Source organism: Entelurus aequoreus, linkage group LG14 (genome assembly GCF_033978785.1).
Source record: "Entelurus aequoreus isolate RoL-2023_Sb linkage group LG14, RoL_Eaeq_v1.1, whole genome shotgun sequence".
Taxonomy (NCBI): Eukaryota; Metazoa; Chordata; class Actinopteri; order Syngnathiformes; family Syngnathidae; genus Entelurus; species Entelurus aequoreus.
In genome coordinates, this window is record NC_084744.1 from 20,215,568 (window position 1) to 20,232,377 (window position 16,810).

Sequence of the window (16,810 nt, forward strand, 5' to 3'; positions counted from 1 at the left end):
CAAGTTGGAATATTACGGGCAAAATGTGGATTTCCAAACCAGTAAAGTCAATATTCAATAAAAATGTATCCTTTTTGATAAAAGGAACGTTGTTATTTTACGGGAATAAATTAATCTATAATGGGTGACGTTATAATCTTATAAACATTAAGTAGAACTATTATGAATAAGACTAAGACATTCCGAGAAATGAGTCATGATGACACAATTATTTAAAAAAGTAGTAATTATACTTTATTCTGATTTTACAGTTAACATTTTACTACTGTAAGATTAGTTTCTCATTTTATAGGCGTAGAGAAGAGTACAAAATTAGAATTTTCATGAGAAAAAAATTGTAATTTAGAATAAAGTCCCAAGGGAAGAGGTAGATAATCTACAAGCTAAAAATGATGTTCCACAAAAATAAAGTCTAAACACTGAAAAATTCAATATTTTTGTAATATATAATTTTTAAAACTTAATAGCCGCAAGTGTCACAAGGTTGCATTTATTACAAAAAATAGGACGTTTTATAATAATATTCCCCCCTAATACTCCTTGGTAGATAAAGTGTTTGTGGGCGTGGCAAATGAGAAGGTAGTTATTAGCACACAGTACTTGTAACACATTTGAACTTTGTCAGCAGCAAGTTGTCTTAAAGGCTTCCCCAGTAGAATAAATAACAAGGTTGTTGTGTCAAAGGAAGAGGTTGAAAGTGTAAAAATGATGGTGGGTAAACTCACGGAATAATTTATTGATGACCAAAGGATGGACGCATCCTGCTTGTTCTCCCAGAGATTTGGCAAAAGTTCAGTCACGAGGTTCACTTCATCAAAAATCATAATAAAGGTTTGAAAAATGTTCAAATTTGCATCAATAGCGCATTTGATGCTAACAAAAAAATCCTGTTGTCCTTCTTAATGCTTTCAGTTTGTCTCTTGACAAAAAAACCCTGAGGCATCAGGCGAAGATTCTGTTACGCTAAAGTTCATCACGCTTGTGTCCTATGAAGCAAAAACACAAATCCCATGAACAATTTTACAGGCAGGAAGAGGACTAACATGTCACGGTTTACCTGACACATGAAACCTGACGAATTGGGGGGGTGCACTATCCACTTTGGTACCAGATGGCAGTAGAGTGTTGAACATCTTAAAATGAGTTTTGTGGCAATTGCAACTTTGATTACAGCGCCAGTCGTTATGAAGAATGGCGCTTTCCATCATTTTCAGCAGACTGCCCCTCTTCCACTCACGCGAGGTCCACCCAGGAACGGGGCCGTATGAATCCTTTCCCTACTGTACGTTCATCAAATCTACAAAACTAAAACCAATGAAGTTGGCACGTTGTGTAAATGGTAAATAAAAACAAAATACAATGATTTGCAAATCCTTTTCAACTTATATTCAATTGAATAGACTGCAAAGACAAGATATTTAATGTTCCAACTGGAAGACTGTTATTTTTTGCAAATATTAACTCATTTGGAATTTGTTGCCTGCAACATGTTTTTAAAAAGCTGGCACAAGTGTCAAAAAAGACTGAGAACGTTGAGGAATACTCATCAAACACTTATTTGGAACATCCCACAAGTGAACAGGCTAATTGGGAACAGGTGGGTGCCATGATTGGGTATAAAAGCAGCTTCCATGAAATGCTCAGTCATTCACAAACAAGGATGGGGCGAGGGTCACCACTTTGTCAACAAATGCCAGAGAAAATTGTCCAAACAGTTTAAGAACAACGAGCTATTGCAAGGAATTGAGGGATTTCACCATCTACGGTCCGTAATATCATCAAAAGGTTCAGAGAATCTGGAGAAATCACTGCACGTAAGCGATGATATTACGGACCTTCGATACCTCAGGTGGTACTGCATCAAAAAGCGACATCAATGTGTAAAGGATATCACCACATGGGCTCAGGAACACGTCAGAAAACCTCTATCCGTAACTACAATTTGTCGCTACATGCAAGTTAAAACTCTACTATGCAAAGCCAAAGCCATTTATCAACAACACCCAAAAACGCCGCCGGCTTTGCTGGGCCCGAGCTCATCTAAGATGGACTGATGCAAAGTGGAAAAGAGTTCTGTGGTCTGACGAGTCCACATTTCAAATTGTTTTTGGAAACTGGACGTCGTGTCCTCCGGACCAAAGAGGAAAAGATCCATTCGGATTGTTATAGGCGCAAAGTTCAAAAGCCAGCATCTGTGATGGTATGGGGGTGTATTAGTGCCCAAGACATGGGTAACTTACACATCTGTGAAGGCACCATTAATGCTGAAAGGTAAATACAGATTTTGGAGCAACATATGTTGCCATCCAAGCAACGTTATCATGGACGCCCCTGCTTATTTCAGCAAGACAATGCCAAGTGTGGCTTCATAGTAAAATAATGCGGGTACTAGACTGGCCTGCCTGTAGTCCAGACCTGTCTCCCATTGAAAATGTGTGGCGCATTATTAAGCCTAAAATACCACAACGGAGACCCCCGGACTGTTGAACAACTTAAGCTGTACATCAAGCAAGAATGGGAAAGAATTCCACCTGAAAAGCTTCACAAATTGGTCTCTTCAGTTCCCAAACGTTTACTGAGTGTTGTTAAAAGGAAAGGCCATGTAACACAGTGGTGAACATGCCCCTGTGACAACTTTTTTGCAACATGTTGCTGCCATTATATTCTAAGTTAATGATTATTTGCAACAAAAAAAAAGTTTCAGAGTTTGAACATTAAATATCTTGTCTTTGCAGTCTATTCAATTGAATATAGGTTGAAAAGGATTTGCAAATCATTGTATTCTGTTTTTATTTACCATTTAAACAACGTGCCAACTTCACTGGTTTTGTAATTGTTGCTTAAGACACCACACACACACCTGGTCTGCCAGAGGATAAGACGTTGCATGAGGGATCAGTGTTGCTAACTTAGCAAGTATTTCAAATGGTAATTTTACAAAAAGTGACGAGCAACACATTTTAGTGACTTTTTTTCTGGTCTTTTTGGAAACTAATTCTCAACGAGCAGCGGGGTCCTGCTGTGGCCCCCAAGCCACAAAAAGAAAATAGTTTTTTGCCCACTTGTCTCTCACAGCAAGCGTTATGCAAATTGGACAATGACGTAATCCAGATAGAGCGTCAAGATACACTATATTGCCAAAAGTATTTGGCCACCTGCCTTGACTCACATATGATCTTGAAGTGTCATCCCATTCCTAACCCATAGGGTTCAATATGATGTGGGTCCACCTTTTGCAGCTATTACAGCTTCAACTCTTCTGGGAAGGCTGTCCACAAGGTTGCAGAGTGTGTTTATAGGAATTTCCCACCATTCTTCCAAAAGTGCATTGGTGAGGTCACACACTGATGTTGGTCGAGAAGGCCTGGCTCTCAGTCTTTGTTCTAATTCATCCCAAAGGTGTTCTATCGGGTTCAGGTCAGGACTCTGTGCAGGCCAGTCAAGTACATCCACACCAGACTCTGTCATTCATGTCTTTATGGTCCTTGCTTTGTGCACTGGTGCACAGTCATGTTGGAAGAGGAAGGGGCCCGCTCCAAACTGTTCCCACAAGGTTGGGAGCATGGAATTGTCCAAAATGTTTTGGTATCCTGGAGCATTCAAAGTTCCTTTCACTGGAACTAAGGGGACAATTGGACTTGCTGATGTATGGCTTAGAAGCTCTCTGCGTACTGTACGTGGGCTAATTGGAAGGTCACAAGTGATTAGGACACCTGATTCTGATCATTTGGATGGGTGGCCAAATACTTTTGGCAATATAGTGTAGATTGCGAAAACACTGGATCATAAACAAAAAGTTAAATATTAACAAAAGATACGTCCTATTTTTATTGGGAAAAAAAATTCCTAAACTGTGAAACCTGAAATTGAATTAAAATCCAAGTTTTACAAAAAATAAATGTCTAATTCCACAACATTTAAGTTGGAATATTATGGACAAAATATGGATTTTTACACAAATAAATTCTAAATATTCAAAATATTTGTTGAATTTTTTTCTCCCCCATAAATGTATAAATCATGGATGAAGTTGTAATCTTGACCAGAATATAAAACAACTCTGAATATAAGACTACATCTATATTTTTTACAACTTGCTTTTGTTAAAAATATTCATCATATTTATTTATCGCCATAAAAATGCTATAATTGTTCCTTTAAATTAGCATCAAAACGCCACCTCGTCAGGTTGCTAAAACCTTTAAGACTCTTTGGTTTTTTTTCTCCTAGCGGCTGCATCTTTCCAGTTCACCGGTGTGTGTGAGTGACAGGAAGAAAAGCTCTGACCTCAAATAGGGGATGAGCTGTGTTTTTCAGATCTTTTTCTCAGGAGAAAGCCCTTCACTGCAAAAACTGAAATCTAAGTAAGATTAAATATCTCAAACAAGGGTGATATTTGCTTATTTTCTGTCTGATAAGATAATTCTTCTCACTAAGCAGATTTTATGTTAGAGTGTTTTACTTGTTTTAAGTGTTTTGGTCCTAAATGATCTCAGTAAGCTATTACAGCTTGTTGCTGAGATGTTATGACCTATATTGAGTAAAACATACTTGACACTAGAATATTAACTGATGCAAAGCTGTGTCATCAACACTCACAAGTATAAAACTACTTTTTTAAAGTAATAATTTCTTACTTCAAGCATGAAAAAAAAAATCATGATGCCGAGCGCATATCATTATGTCAAGATAATGGCACTAGCATTTACTTAATTTAAGAATATTTTTCAACATATTGAGCAAAAAGATCTCATTTGTTTTTCTACCAAGAAAAGTGCACTTGTTATTAGTGAGAATATACTTATTTTAAGGTATTTTTGGGTTCATTGAGGATAGCTAATTTTACTTGTTTTGGAAAGTCTTGACAAGCCGAATTTTCTTGTTCCATTAGGGGATAATTTTGCTTAGTTCAAATACAATACCCCTAATTTTTGTATTTCTTTTCTTGTTTTTGAACTCTGACTTTTTGCAGTGTTCTTATATTCAAGTCAAAACAGAGTGTACCTTTACTTTGTTGCGATGGCGTCGTCCCCTTTGTCGTGGTGTCTTCCTGGATTGTCTTCAGCAGATGTTTGATCTCGTTGTCGTAGCCGAGCCACTCGGGCACAATCCTCGCCGCCGCCGTCAGTTTGGGCTCTTTGGTCTTGGGGTTATTGCACTGCAGCAGAAACATGCTTTTTTTTAAATCCCTTGTTCCGCCACCGTCTGCCATTTGGCCTTGATTTGATTTCCCAGTCTTTTTTCTTGCTCTAAAAGGACGTTAGCTGATGAATTAGCGAGTGTGCTCACATTGCAGCTGACTGCTGCTCCAATGCCAACGTCTCACATTAGATTAGCGAGGACTACGCACTTGTTTCCAGAGACTTTAATGGTTGCACTCTTCTCCCGCAGTCAATGCAGGGCTCTTAAAAAGCCGTAAAATGTGCATGTAACTTAAATCTTCAACGCCCCGGAAGTCATAAAAATTGGAATTGAGTCATTTGAGTAAAATTTTGCGTGTTAAGAAATCTCAAACGTCACACAAAAATGATATATTCCCCAGCAGGCACAAGACATTGATACAACGCTGATTATACAACATGTCCTTTAAAACTGACTTTGAAACAACAGTTCAAAATAGTTGTATTTGTAAATTGAGACAACGTTGGATCCACGTTGTTGGTTGGGAAATGACAAAATTTCAATGGTCAAATCAACATCACAAACTAACATTGAATAAACGTTGTCAAAAAGCATGTTGTTTCAACGCTGTATTTGTGTTGTAGAATTTTAGTTGGGAAATGACCAAAATTCAATGGTCAAATCAACGTCAGAACACAACATTGATTGGACGTTGTCAAAAAGCATGTTGTTTCAGCATTGTTTTTGTGTTGTAGAATTTTGGTTGGAAAATGACCAAATTTCAAAGGTCAAATCAACATCACAACCTAACATTGAATAAATGTTGGAAAAAGTATGTTGTTTCAAAGCTGTATTTGTGTTGTAGAATTTTGGTTGGGAAAAGACGAAATTTCAATGGTCAAATCAACATCACAACCTAACATTGAATAAATGTCACCAAAAAGCATGTTGTTTTATCGTTATATTTGTGTTGTAGAATTTTGGATGGGAAATGACCACATTTCAATGGTAAAATCAACGTCACAACCTAACATTGAATAAACGTCGTCAAAAAGCATGTTGTTTCAACGTTGTATTTGTGTTGTAGAAGTTTGGTTGGGAAATGACCAAAATTCCATCCATCCATCCATCCATCTTCTTCCGCTTATCCGAGGTCGGGTCGCGGGGGCAGCAGCTTAAGCAGGGAAGCCCAGACTTCCCTCTCCCCAGCCACTTCGTGCAGCTCCTCCCGGGGGATCCCGAGGCGTTCCCAGGCCAGCCGGGAGACATAGTCTTCCTAACGTGTCCTGGGTCTTCCTCGTGGCCTCCTACCGGTCGGACGTGCCCTAAACACCTCCCTAGGGAGGCGTTCGGGTGGCATCCTGACCAGATGCCCGAACCACCTCATCTGGCTCCTCTCAATGTGGAGGAGCAGCGGCTTTACTTTGAGCTCCCCCCGGATGGCAGAGCTTCTCACCCTATCTCTAAGGGAGAGCCCCGCCACCCGGCGGAGGAAACTCATTTCGGCCGCTTGTACCCGTGATCTTGTCCTTTCGGTCATAACCCAAAGCTCATGACCATAGGTGAGGATGGGAACGTAGATCGACCGGTAAATTGAGAGCTTTGCCTTCCGGCTCAGCTCCTTCTTCACCACAACGGATCGATACAGCGTCCGCATTACTGAAGACGCCGCACCGATCCGCCTGTCGATCTCACGATCCACTCTTCCCTCACTCGTGAACAAGACTCCGAGGTACTTGAACTCCTCCACTTGGGGCAGGGTCTCCTCCGCAACCCGGAGATGGCACTCCACCCTTTTCCGGGCGAGAACCATGGATTCGGACTTGGAGGTGCTGATTCTCATCCCAGTCGCTTCACACTCAGCTGCGAACCGATCCAGCGAGAGCTGAAGATCCTGGCCAGATGAAGCCATCAGAGTACCCACCCTTTTTGGATTCACTCGAGGGAGTACTTGAGAGTGCTCCCCCGGGTGAATCCCTCGTTCTACTGGGGGACTTCAATGCTCATGTTGGCAGCGACAGTGAAACCTGGAGAGGCGTGATTGGGAAGAATGGTTGCCCGGATCTGAACCCGAGCGGTGTTTTGTTATTGGACTTTTGTGCCCGTCACAGATTGTCCATAACGAACACCATGTTCAAACATAAGGGTGTCCATATGTGCACTTGGCACCAGGACACCCTAGGCCGCAGTTCCATGATCGAGTTTGTAGTTGTGTCGTCGGATTTGCGACCTCATGTTTTGGACACTCAGGTGAAGAGAGGGGCGGAGCTTTCTACCGATCACCACCTGGTGGTGAGTTGGCTGCGATGGTGGGGAAGGATGCCGGACAGACCTGGCAGGCCCAAACGCATTGTGAGGGTTTGCTGGGAACGTCTGGCAGAGTCTCCTGTCAGAGAGAGTTTCAATTCCCACCTCCGGAAGAACTTTGAACATGTCACGAGGGAGGTGCTGGACATTGAGTCCGAATGGACCATGTTCCGCACCTCTATTGTCGAGGCGGCTGATTGGAGCTGTGGCCGCTGTCGTGGCGGTAATCCTAGAACCCGTTGGTGGACACCGGCGGTGAGGGATGCCGTCAAGCTGAAGAAGGAGTCCTATCGGGTTCTTTTGGCTCATAGGACTCCTGAGGCAGCGGACAGGTACCGACAGGCCAAGCGGTGTGCGGCTTCGGCGGTCGCGGAGGCAAAAACTCGGACATGGGAGGAGTTCGGGGAAGCCATGGAAAACGACTTCCGGACGGCTTCGAAGCGATTCTGGACCACCATCCGCCGCCTCAGGAAGGGGAAGCAGTGCACTATCAACACCGTGTATGGTGAGGATGGTGTTCTGCTGACCTCGACTGCGGATGTTGTGGATCGGTGGAGGGAATACTTCGAAGACCTCCTCAATCCCACCAACACGTCTTCCTATGAGGAAGTAGTGCCTGGGGAATCTGTGGTGGGCTCTCCTATTTCTGGGGCTGAGGTTGCTGAGGTAGTTAAAAAGCTCCTCGGTGGCAAGGCCCCGGGGGTGGATGAGATCCGCCCGGAGTTCCTTAAGGCTCTGGATGCTGTGGGGCTGTCTTGGTTTACAAGACTCTGCAGCATCGCGTGAACATCGGGGGCGGTACCTCTGGATTGGCAGACCGGGGTGGTGGTTCCTCTCTTTAAGAAGGGGAACCGGAGGGTGTGTTCTAACTATCGTGGGATCACACTCCTCAGCCTTCCCGGTAAGGTCTATTCAGGTGTGCTGGAGAGGAGGCTACGCCGGATAGTCGAACCTCGGATTCAGGAGGAACAGTGTGGTTTTCGTCCTGGTCGTGGAACTGTGGACCAGCTCTATACTCTCGGCAGGGTCCTTGAGGGTGCCTGGGAGTTTGCCCAACCAGTCTACATGTGTTTTGTGGACTTGGAGAAGGCATTCGACCGTGTCCCTCGGGAAGTCCTGTGGGGAGTGCTCAGAGAGTATGGGGTATCGGACTGTCTGATTGTGGCGGTCCGCTCCCTGTATGATCAGTGCCAGAGTTTGGTCCGCATTGCCGGCAGTAAGTCGGACACGTTTCCAGTGAGAGTTGGACTCCGCCAAGGCTGCCCTTTGTCACCGATTCATGACCAAAATTCAATCATCAAATCAACGTCAGAACCCAACATTGAATAAACGTGGTCAAAAAGCATGTTGTTTCAACGTTGTATTTGTGCTGTAGAATTTTGGTTGGGAAATGACGAAATTTCGATGGTCAAATCAACATCACAACTTAACATTGAATAAACGTCGTCAAAAAGCATGTTGTTTCAACGTTGTATATGTGTTGTAGAATTTTGGTTGGGAAATGACTAAAATTCAATGGTCAAATCAACGTCACAACCCACATCTGATTACACGTCGTCAAAAAGCATGTTGTTTCAATGTTGTATTTGTGTTAAGTAGAATTTTGGTTGGGAAATGACGAAATTTCAATGGTCAAATCAACATCACAACTTAACATTGAACAAATGTCGTCAAAAGCATGTTGTTTCAACGTTGTATTTGTGTTGTAGAATTTTGGTTGGGAAATGATTAAAATTCAATGGTCAAATCAACATCACAACTTAACATTGAATAAATGTCGTCAAAAAGCATGTTGTTTCAACGTTGTATTTGTGTTGTAGAATTTTGGTTGGGAAATGATTAAAATTCAATGGTCAAATCAACATCACAACTTAACATTGAATAAATGTCGTCAAAAAGCATGTTGTTTCAACGTTGTATTTGTGTTGTAGAATTTTGGTTGGGAAATGATGAAAGTTCAATGGTCAAATCAACATCACAACTTAACATTGAATAAATGTCGTCAAAAGCATGTTGTTTCAACGTTGTATTTGTGTTAAGTAGAATTTTGGATGGGAAATGCCGAAATTTCAACGGCAAAATCAACATCACAACTTAACATTGAATAAACGTCGTCAAAAAGCATGTTGTTTCAACATTGTATTTGTGTTAAGTAGAATTTTGGTTGGGATATGACGAAATTTCGATGGTCAAATCAACATCACAACTTAACATTGAATAAATGTTGTCAAAAGCATGTTGTGTCAACGTTGTATTTGTGTTATAGAATTTTGGATGGGAAATGCCGAAATTTCAATGGCAAAAACAACATCACAACTTAACATTGAATAAACGTCACCAAAAAGCATGTTGTTTCAATGTTGTATTTGTGTTGTAGAATTTTGGTTGGGAATTTGACCAACATTGAATGGTCAAAACAAATGGCAGAACCCACAACTAATTAAACGTTGTCAAAAGCATGTTGTTTCAACATTGAGTTGCTCAACGTCAGGGCCTAATTCAACAAGTTTCAACGTTGTTTTAATGTCTTGTGCCTGCTGGGTAGTTTAGTAACGTGCCAATATTACGAAGGGCGGTCCAAAATTCCGCCACAAATAAATGGATGTATGAGAAACATCATATTTGGTGTCGAGTGTTTACCAGGTCGATGGTTTTTGCCGAGACTTTGGAGGCGTCGTCACACCAGGTCTCGCACCACAGCCACTCCTGAGGAAGAGACTTGATGGCCACCTGGTGGATCATGTTGTTGGGCAGGTCCTAAAAACGGCATCACACAAGAAACTCTTTTATATACCCTTACATCAAGTCTGATGGCTGGCTAGATCTGGTCATGTACCTGGTCCAGGTTTGACAGACTGTTGGGGTCCTGGCTCAGCGCTTGGTACTGGCCTCGCAGTCTGTCCCCCGCCGCGATCTTGCGGAACTTCTTCAGGTCGACCACGTACAGCGCGCTGCAAGCGGCGATAGGAAGCGAGGGAGGACATTAGGCAGGTGTGAGAAATCTTCGGAAAGGTAATAATGAAGCAATTCATAAAAAGTGTAAGATGACTCTGGGAGGTGATTCATAAAAAAGCAACACATGGATATTCAGTAGCCACTATAGCATGTTCATAAGAAAGCAACACATGGATGTTCAGTAGCCACTATAGCATGTTCATAAAAAAGCAACACATGGATGTTCAGTAGCCACTATAGCATGTTCATAAAAAAGCAACACATGGATGTTCAGTAGCCACTATAGCATGTTCATAAAAAAGGGAAGTTATAGATGCTCACAATTAGATGTAAATTAGCCACATAGTTGCTGCCTTATGTTTTGTCTGCTCACTCAGTAGATGATCAGATGACAACATGAAAATAATAATCCAATCATTTAACTCACATGTTTTTTCCTGTTTCATTTATTATGTTTATGTTTTATTTATTTACATAATATTCTTGATTTTATATTTCCATTTGTTTTCTTTCCCATTTATTTTTTACGTTACTTCTTAAATTGTATATTTCCAACTTTTTTACTTTCCCTTTCTCTCCCCTTCACTACACTGTAACTTTACCCTTTTTTTTATTGAAGTATATTGTTTAGACTTTTTTTTATTTTTTATACTTTTTAATCAACTTTTTGTTTTTGTCTTGTTGCTTTATATGTTTATGTGAAGCCTTTGTGTGGAAATGTGCTGTACAAAAAAACTTGCCTTGCCTCTCCTTTTGTATTCTACCTTTCTTCACTTTTTATTGATAACATCAGATACATATTCATTTAGCAACATGCTTGCAATGTGTGAACTTTTTGCTATAGCATTAAAATACATATTATAGTATTATTTCATTACACAAGAAGAATAAGAATATTACTATTCATTATTATTAATAAATGTAATGTATTTATCATTTTTAATATTGTGTATTGTATAACACTATTAGCAATAATAATGATTTATTAACACTAATAATAATAATAGCATCACTAATAATAGTATTAGTTATATTATTATTATAAAACTGATTATTGATCATAGCTGTTATTAATTATTAAATTAATACTCATAGCATTAAAATAAATAATTACATAATTATGTAACAATAATAATATTAATATCTCTACTGGTTATTAATGACAATCATATATGGTTATAATAATAATTATTATCATCATTATTTATTTATAATAGCATCACTACTGGTAATAATAATACCATTTATTATTAATACAAATCATTAATAGTACTATTAATAATATCCTACTAATAGTATTATTTGTATAATAATTATAAATATTAATAACTATACAAATGTAATATTATATAACTAATAATAGTATCAATTATATTATTATTAATTATTCAATTAATACCTCTCCAACAGTGTCAATAACAACCTTTATTATTGTGAACTTTTTGCTATGGCGTTAAAACAAAATATTAGTTATATATATAAAATAATTACAAATAATCATTAATATTTACTATCATTAAATTATTATTAACTATTAATACTAATAATAGACCCATGATCATATTTGAATTAGTATTTTTTTATGTATTGGACTTTATTTATTGGACAGAGTTTTGGATACAGATCTTGTATTGGAGAACGACATTAGATTGTACTGGTGTTCCTAATGATTTGGCTATAGAAATACTGTATATATTCTCCTACTCGCGTCTGTTGTGCAACCTTTCAAAATAAAAACAAATCTATTTCGATGGTCTTAAGTGTAACTTTTTCCTTCAACTCCCATGTTAGATTGATAAGTTATGACATCTTTGTGAAAGAAGGATAACATGTTTATGAGAGAAGTGTACCTGATGTGGTACTTCCTGTGTCCCAAATGCGATGCCCAGTAGCCGCTTTTCCAGAATCGATAGCCGTCCATCTCTTTGCGGCTGTCACAAAAAGGTGTGTATCCGTAAGGCGCGCCCTCCAGGTCCAGATCTCGCAGCTCCTTCAGATCAGCCCGTACTATCTGAGAGGAAATAAGGCCGAAACTGATGGAAATCTGGTGGAGCCACAAAAACAGACACAGGTGCGCACCAACGCCACTATCCACACATACCTGGTCGGCGTCCACAAAGATGATCTTGTCTACAGCCAAGGGGAAGAGAACATCCAGGAAGAGGATCTTGTAGCCCCAAATGATGCGCTGCTTCTCGGTCTGCTGGCGGAGCCAACGTGGCCAATTGTACTGCACAAGTTCATACTTAAAACCGTATGACTGCGCCATGTAGGGGATGGTTTCCTTTGCGTAAGAAAATTAAATATATACATTCAGTAGGTGCAACTGTTAAGGGAATATTTTCTAACTCGGGACAGAGTGAACTGCACAGGAAGTCTCACTTCATGTGCAATACATTATGTTCAAGGACATACAGTAACAATGACTGCACCTTGGGTGTTTTCTATCTTTCCAAATACACATGCATTGTGTCTCATTCAGGTTCCTGAAGAAGAGGCACCAGGAATGAGGTGAAGGGAAAGTGAACAGATACACTATATTGCCAAAAGTACTTGGCCACCCATCCAAATGATCAGAATCAGGTGTCCTAATCACTTGGCATGGCCACAAGTGTATAAAATCAAGCACTTAGGCATGGAGACTGTTTCTACAAACATTTGTGAAAGAATGGGTCGCTCTCAGGAGCTCAGTGATTTCCAGCGTGGAACTGTCATAGGATGCCACCTGTGCAACCAATCCAGTCATGAAATTTCCTTGCTCCTAAATATTCCAAAGTCAACTGTCGGCTTTATTATAAGAAAATGGAAGAGTTTGGGAACAACAGCAACTCAGCCATGAAGTGGTAGGCCACGTATACTGACAGAGAGGGGTCAGCGGATGCTGAAGCGCATAGTGCAAAGAGGTCGGCGACTTTCTGCACAGTCAGTTGCTACAGAGCTCCAAACTTCATGTGACCTTCCAATTAGTCCACATACAGTACGCAGAGAGCTTCATGGAATGGGTTTCCATGGCCGAACAGCTGGATCTAAGCCATACATCACTAAGTTCAATGCAAAGCGTGGGATGCAGTGGTGTAAAGCACGTCGCCACTGGACTCTAGAGCAGTGGAGACGCCTTCTCTTGAGTGATGAATCACGCTTTTTCATCTGGCAATCTGTATGAAATTTGGTGGTGGAGGAATTATGATGTGGGGTTGTTTTTCAGGAGTTGGGCTTGTCCCTTTAGTTCCAGGATACCAAAACATTTTGGACAATTCCATGCTCCCAACCTTGTGGGAACAGTTTGGAGCGGGCCCCTTCTGTCAGAAAAATTGTATTTAAATTATCAAAAAACTTTCCATTCTGAGTTCCCAATGAACAGACAAGAAGCTGACTCTGGTGCAACAAGCCAAACGCTTGGAAGATTCCGCTGTGTACGATAGAAACAGACGGGAGGGGTCATCCATTGTCCTCAAAAACCTGCCAAAGCTGAATCTACGACAAGCTTAGGCCCGAGGGATCTTCTTCTTTTGTCTTCTCATGTGACCGAAAACAAGGACTGCTTACATACTACCCGATCCTGTTGAGAAATGTGTTGTTGCGTAAACATTGAACATCTAAATAAAAGAGAGGACGAAAAGCTTCTTCGTCAGAGCGTGGTGCAGGACTGAACAGAAAGTACAGTGGCCATGTCTCTCCTCAATATTGAGTCCAAAATTAATTCTGTCTCTGTTTGATTCCTTGTCTCTTTAATAGATGTCATCAGTGTTTGAACCTAACATCTAATTGGTCCTTCGAGCCGGATCCAATATGTTTTGACGATTCCAGCTGGAGTGAGTGAAACCAGAGGAATGGCCACCAACTCCTGATTGAGGAAGCTGTTTTCTTCATTTCGGGCTGGAATTTGAAAAACTGACGGAGTCCGAGGACAAGAGGAAAGAACGCAGAGAGCAGTGAGTACGTTTTAAGAGAAAGAAACGACTAAGAAAAAGCGTGTGACTGAGGGTTACGACGCATAGACAAAGACAAACCCTGTAAATCCTAGGCTCTAACAGGTAAAAAGGCCAAAGAATTAGAGGAGACGACGGAGTCCAATGTCCGTGATTAAAATTTAAAATAAAAACTGAATTAAGATCAAAACTGAAGAGGCCAAAATACTGGAGGGTGTCGGATCCCACAATAATTTGAAATATCCGTAAGCCATTATCTGAGGGCGACGGCGTCCAACACAGACCTAACAAGGTCTATTCAGAAAAAAACTGAATTTTTGTCCGTAAACAACAATAACCTAGAGGGGGTCGGACTCCTACATGAAACATTGAAAATTTTCCGAATATCTTAACACTGAAAAGTATGAATGAACTTGAGAGTGTGTGGGAGTAATCGCCATTAGGCTATCACTCCATATTAAAGTTGTGAGAAGTAAATAGTGGGTTACTGTGGAAGCTTTAGGCAAGACACTTCCACTGGGGAATCATCTCCAGTAGAAGCGACGTGTACCACTGTAATAATTTAAACCACTATCTTACAACAAAGAGAAAAGTAATCCTTATAAGTTCGGCTCTGTAGGGGACGACGGATTACTCCAAATTTATAAAATGGGAAAAGGGACAAGGAAACCAAAGGTTGGGACAAGGAAACCAAAGGTTAGTCCAAAAGACGAGTTAAAATTTAAAGACTGGAAAGCAGTAGAGCCATACAATGAAAATGTATTGAAGCAACCAACAGTACGGTCAAAAAGAGACCCAAAAAACGCAGACCTGATATGGTCTATTACAGTGGTCCCCAACCACCGATTGGTACCGGGCCGCACAAGAAATTTAAATTAAAAAAAATAAAACAATTTTTTTTATTTTTATGAAATCAACATAAAAAACACAATATATACATTATATATCAATATAGATCAATACAGTCTGCAGGGATACAGTCCGTAAGCACACATGATTGTATTAATTTATGTAAAAAATATATATATATATATATATATTTTTTTTTAAATACCCCCCCCCCCCCACCCCTACCCCCACCCCCACCGGTCCGTGGGACAAATTTTCAAGCGTTGACTGGTCCGCAGCTACAAAAAGGTTGGGGACCACTGGTCTATTAGAATCTATTGAAACCAAAATAGGAGACATCCAAATCTCCAAAGACCACACGAAAAGACAAAGAAATTGATCAGAGGGATAATAAAGACATACTAAATTATGAGGACTTAAGTAAACAAACAGCGACTAAATCTGAGATAATAATATAAATAAAGGCTAAAGAAATCAAATTTTTGTGTGACACCGTAGCATGTAAAGTTAAAGAAGTTAAAGTACCAATGATTGTCACACACACACTAGGTGTGGCGAAATTATTCTCTGCATTTGACCCATCACCCATGATCACACCCTGGGGGGTGAGGGGAGCATGTAAAGAATAAAACGACTGTGCTAGGTTTAGCAATAGTATCAGATCATGAAGGAGGAATGACAACTAGAAAAATAGATGGTAAAATTGAGATTGAGTGTGGAGAGAGACAGAGAGAGAGAAAAAATAAAATAAAATAGGAAAAATCTCAAAGTGCTAAAGTGAGATGAAAGTAAAAATAGATGAAGAAATGGGAAAAAATCAATAAGAAGAATTAATGCAAAATGGAATAAACTAATGCTTACGACAGAGATAATGGGGGGTATTGAAATAAGATATGAAGAAAATGTAGACTGAAGATATACATGTATGTTTGGATGTATAAAGAGCGCTTTTATATATACAAATATATATGTGTATAATTAAATAATGGAACAAATAAAAACCTACATGAATAACTATAATAAGAGTTGAGATATATAGTATGATAAAATGATAAAGGGGGTTACATGTTTATTAGCTGAGGGAAGAAGAAAAAAAAAGGAAGAGAAACCTCTTCAAGTGTTGCTGACCTTTGCCCTTAAGAGTGCAGTCACGCACCCACACACCACCTTGGGTGTGTGTGTCTGTGTGTGCGTGGTGCATTGGGGGAGGTGTGAAAATGAATTTATTACATGAAAGGTTAAAGTAGATTTAACTTTGAAGTGTAGTATAACATTCTTAGGTTAGATTATGTTTTAGACATTTGCAACACCATACATCTGAGGGTTGAGCTAAGATAAGATAATAACATAACATAGAATAAATAAGGAGGCAGGGCAATCAGGAAATCTATCAGCTAGCGATAGACAACTGTTTGCTTTGAATATTGCTGAATAAAAATTGCAGATAAGAAATATAAACAATGGGAAGAATGTAAATTCAGAGTGTAAAAGTATAGATTAAGTGGCGTATAGACAGTTAAGTGAGTTTAAAACGTTACTTAAAAAATACATAAAGTAATACGTATAAAAGTTGAATTAGGAGAAAAATAACATTAGCGTTATTAAATAATCTACATAGTGAAAGGCACAAAATAAGCAAAATAAAAGTC

The 16,810-nt window shown here is 39.8% G+C and overlaps 1 protein-coding gene across 5 annotated transcripts in view; it reads right to left on the minus strand.

Moving 5' to 3' along the window:
• Positions 1-718: 718 nt before the first annotated feature.
• Positions 719-16,810, minus strand: part of uggt2 (UDP-glucose glycoprotein glucosyltransferase 2) — a 109,402-nt gene continuing 93,310 nt past the window's right edge. For 4 of the 5 annotated variants that reach the window (XM_062069173.1, XM_062069175.1, XM_062069171.1 and 1 more), the window contains 6 exons: positions 12,485-12,667; positions 12,234-12,394; positions 10,265-10,379; positions 10,069-10,185; positions 5,005-5,158; positions 719-986 (listed from right to left, as the gene is read on the minus strand). In XM_062069173.1, coding sequence (XP_061925157.1) covers positions 964-986; positions 5,005-5,158; positions 10,069-10,185; positions 10,265-10,379; positions 12,234-12,394; positions 12,485-12,667 — 753 coding nt within the window. In that variant the 3' untranslated portion in view covers positions 719-963. The remainder of the gene's footprint in view (positions 987-5,004; positions 5,159-10,068; positions 10,186-10,264; positions 10,380-12,233; positions 12,395-12,484; positions 12,668-16,810) is intronic. The other variant, XM_062069172.1, reaches the window with a different exon arrangement.